Raw genomic sequence first — 3,336 nt, 5'->3', positions numbered from 1 at the left:
TAAGGGGCCATCTACAACTCACTTTATTCAATACAGCCAGCCTGGTGATGAGCAGAGTATTTAAAGATCCCCATTTCTTTTTAGGTATGGACATCCTAAACTTTTTTTTAAAACGAAAATTGGATGATGTAGAATCTAATATTACGGAAGCAAGAAAAAAATCTAGGCATGGTGAACAGGAGGAGGCAGAAGAACTAAGCACAAGCTGTTCTGCAGGTCCACTTTCAGCTCCAACAGAATCTAGCCATGATGTTGATGCTTCTGTAAAAGATATTGTATTGTATTTTAATTTAGCAAAATAACTAACAGACGATGTCAAATGCAATCTTCTAATAAATAAGAATACTCCACCAGAAACGTATGACTTCAAGAAAGATTCAGGTGGAACACACTGTTTCCGTCATGTGTGGATTAATCAATATTCACCATGGCTTAGCTACTCTCCACAACTGAAAGGTGCGATTTGCAAGTTTTGCACGTTTTTTCCACAGCCCGTTTATCGTGGGATACAAGGAGCATTCATAACTACGCCTTTCACTAAATATAAAGACTTCCATGAAAGTGCACGCAAGCATGTCTTATCGTCTTGGCATAAAAACGCACAAGTGGATGCAACTCACTTTTTGGCGATCAGAAAGAACCCAGAAACAAGTATTTTTTTCCAAATAGACAACGCTGTGAAAAGGCATGTTGAAGAAAATCGGAAAAAGTTATTTCCAATTTTGTCATCCATCTTATTTTGTGGCACACATGACATTGCATTAGGTGGGGGGAAAAAGTACATCCGGAAATGTGGAAAGTCTGTACCAATTTTGCATTGAAGCAGGAGATGTCACCTTAAAGAACCATCTGGAAAATGCTCCAGTTAATGCACGTTATACATCTGTTCGAGTTGAACATGAATTGATTAGATTATGTGAAGAAACATTAAGAGAATATCTAGTATCCTTAGTCAATAGGTCAAATGGATTTTCAATCATTGCTGATAAAAGTGCTGACATATCTGTAAAAGAACAGATGTCACTTGGAGTACGTTTTGTAGACATGACAAGTAGTACTGTAGCTGTCATCAGAGAAGAATTCCTTGGATTTGCAACCTTAAAAGAAATGGATGCTATCTTAATTGCAAATATGATTATGGATACATGTTCTAAATTTGGATTAAACTTAGAAAATCTCCATGGCCAAGGATATGATGGATGCTCTACAATGGCAGGAAAGAAAGGTGGCGTTCAAGCCATAATAAAGAGAAAGTATCCTAAAGCTGCTTTTGCTCACTGTGCTGCACATAAACTTAATTTGGTTGTTAATGACCTGAATGCGGTTCCTGAAATACGGAATTGTATTGGCACAGTGAAATCCTTCATCAAGTTTTTACGTGAGAGTCAAAAAAGAAGATCTCTTATTCCTAATCTGCCATTGCTGAGTGAAACACACAATGGACAGCAAAATACAAGAGCATTAGAATTTTTAGCTTACACTTTGAAGAGATTTTTAAGCAATTATGCTTACTGGTCACAACAGCATCAGGGAAAACACGTCAGGATGCATATCAATTGCAATGTCACTCCAGCACAGTGAGCTTTCTCTTTTGCTTGTCCATAATTTCTGATTACTCATCAAGATTGGAATCTGTAAGCCAGGCTCTCCAAGCTGTTCAGCTTTATAACCTTACGGTGTGTAATCAGGTACAAGACCTTCTGACTGAGATCTGTGATCATAGACAAAAAGCAGAAGAGCAATATAAGGACATTTTTACAAATGTTCAAACACTGGCAGAAAAACTGAACATCGAACTTTGTCTTCGCAGAGAGTGTGGCCGGCAATTATTTCGTTCTAATTTTGATTACTCTTCTGTGGAAAAATACTATTGCCAGCTTATCTATGTGCCACACATGGACTCTATAATCATATTATTAGAAAGCCGGTTTGGCAATGAAAACAAAAACAATTTGAGTTTGTTCTCACTTTACCCAAAACATATGGCAAAAGTGACACTTGAGCAATGCAAATGCCATATTGCAAACCTCAGAGAAATTTACGACATTGAAAACCTGGAAGCCAAAGCAGTCAGATGGTTTCAGATCTGGTCAACAAAGGATGAGCAGTTAGACAATGGATTTCTGGATTTGCTAAACCACACAGATTTATGTCCATCAGTCCAGCAAGCAATTCTCATTGCTCTCACATTACCAGTGACCACTTGCACAGTGGAAAGGTCTTTCAACAACAGCAAACAACAGCTGATTGATAAAGTAATTGATACATTTGCACAAGGCTACAGATGTTTACAGTTCTTTTTTCGAGATCGGTACACTAACCAGTGAACAAAAGCTGTATAAAACTACTACTAATTGAAAAATGTGACTGTTACATTTCAGCAAGACTCTACATGTTTGCAGTTCCTGCAACAGTTATCCGTGTTAGGTTTATGTTTTTTTCCAATTTGGAAAAGAACAGCTGTTATTTTACTTATGGCAATATATTTGATTTGATTTATTTTAATGTATTTAAGTTAATACATTTTCAAAATAAATACACTTGTCATATATTTTAATTCTCATTTGTTTGTGCATGTTAATACCAAATGCAGACTGACTTTAGATGCTTTTTTATAATGCAGTTATAGTACCTTCACTGCCTTGATCATGTGTGTATGAATAATGTGGTATATTCAATAGTGGTGACATAAAACAGATTAGAAATTGCTAATCAGACAATGGCAGCTTGATCCTTTCATTAATATTTTGCATCAGGTTTCTAAACCCTTTGCATGCCTGTGCTTTTTTACTTTTAGCCAAGAGCCGCTCCTGTCGGCAGCTGAGATCTGCTTTTGTCTTTGCCTAGAAGATGGGAATGATATCTTCCAAAGTCGGCAAAAGAAAGATGGCTGTGGCCAACAACCCTATGGTGTATGAGATCATATGCAGCCGGCTTCCTGTCCCCCATGGCTCCTCCTGTGCCCCAGTGTTTCTTGTGCCCCACCTGGCACACATCATGTCGGGGAATGGTGATGACGTTAACATTTTGCCCCCCTCCCCCGGAAAAATTTCTGCGAACGCCCATGTTACTGCTGTGACCCTATTAGCCATGATATTAGTAAACAACTTATGTTGGGAGCTCCAGTCATTCTCCGCATTTGAGACGTCTAAGGGATTTTGAGGCTTCAAAGATCGTGGTCAGCAATGCTACATTGTTCGGCGTCTGACTGCTTCTGGTGAGGAATAGTAAGCCACCGTAATGATATGGTTGAATCGGCACTGGGACTTCATAGCTGTTTTCTGTCCTTTCGAAATAATATTGGGACCTGTGGTTGTTTTCTGAAACACGCCGCCG

General features: G+C 38.5%; 1 protein-coding gene across 1 annotated transcript; it reads left to right on the top strand.

Moving 5' to 3' along the window:
* The first annotated feature begins 1,044 nt into the window (after positions 1-1,044).
* Positions 1,045-2,327, top strand: LOC147711886 (zinc finger MYM-type protein 1-like). The gene is made up of 2 exons (XM_086919556.1): positions 1,045-1,577; positions 1,625-2,327. Exons 1-2 carry the CDS (start codon positions 1,045-1,047, stop codon positions 2,325-2,327), a joined length of 1,236 nt encoding a protein of 411 aa, XP_086775682.1.
* Positions 2,328-3,336: the final 1,009 nt, after the last annotated feature.

Source organism: Lissotriton vulgaris, chromosome 5 (assembly GCF_964263255.1).
Source record: "Lissotriton vulgaris chromosome 5, aLisVul1.2, whole genome shotgun sequence".
In the NCBI taxonomy this organism is placed as follows: domain Eukaryota; kingdom Metazoa; phylum Chordata; class Amphibia; order Caudata; family Salamandridae; genus Lissotriton; species Lissotriton vulgaris.
This window is presented reverse-complemented; position numbering and strand designations above follow the sequence as displayed.

Excerpts from the sequence above, each read along its gene's own strand:
- LOC147711886 (XM_086919556.1), top strand. The coding sequence starts at position 1,045 with ATGACAAGTAGTACTGTAGCTGTCATCAGAGAAGAATTCCTTGGATTT. Across the intron at positions 1,578-1,624 it reads TGCAATGTCACTCCAGCACA|ATTGGAATCTGTAAGCCAGG; the intron begins GTGAGCTTTCTC and ends TTACTCATCAAG.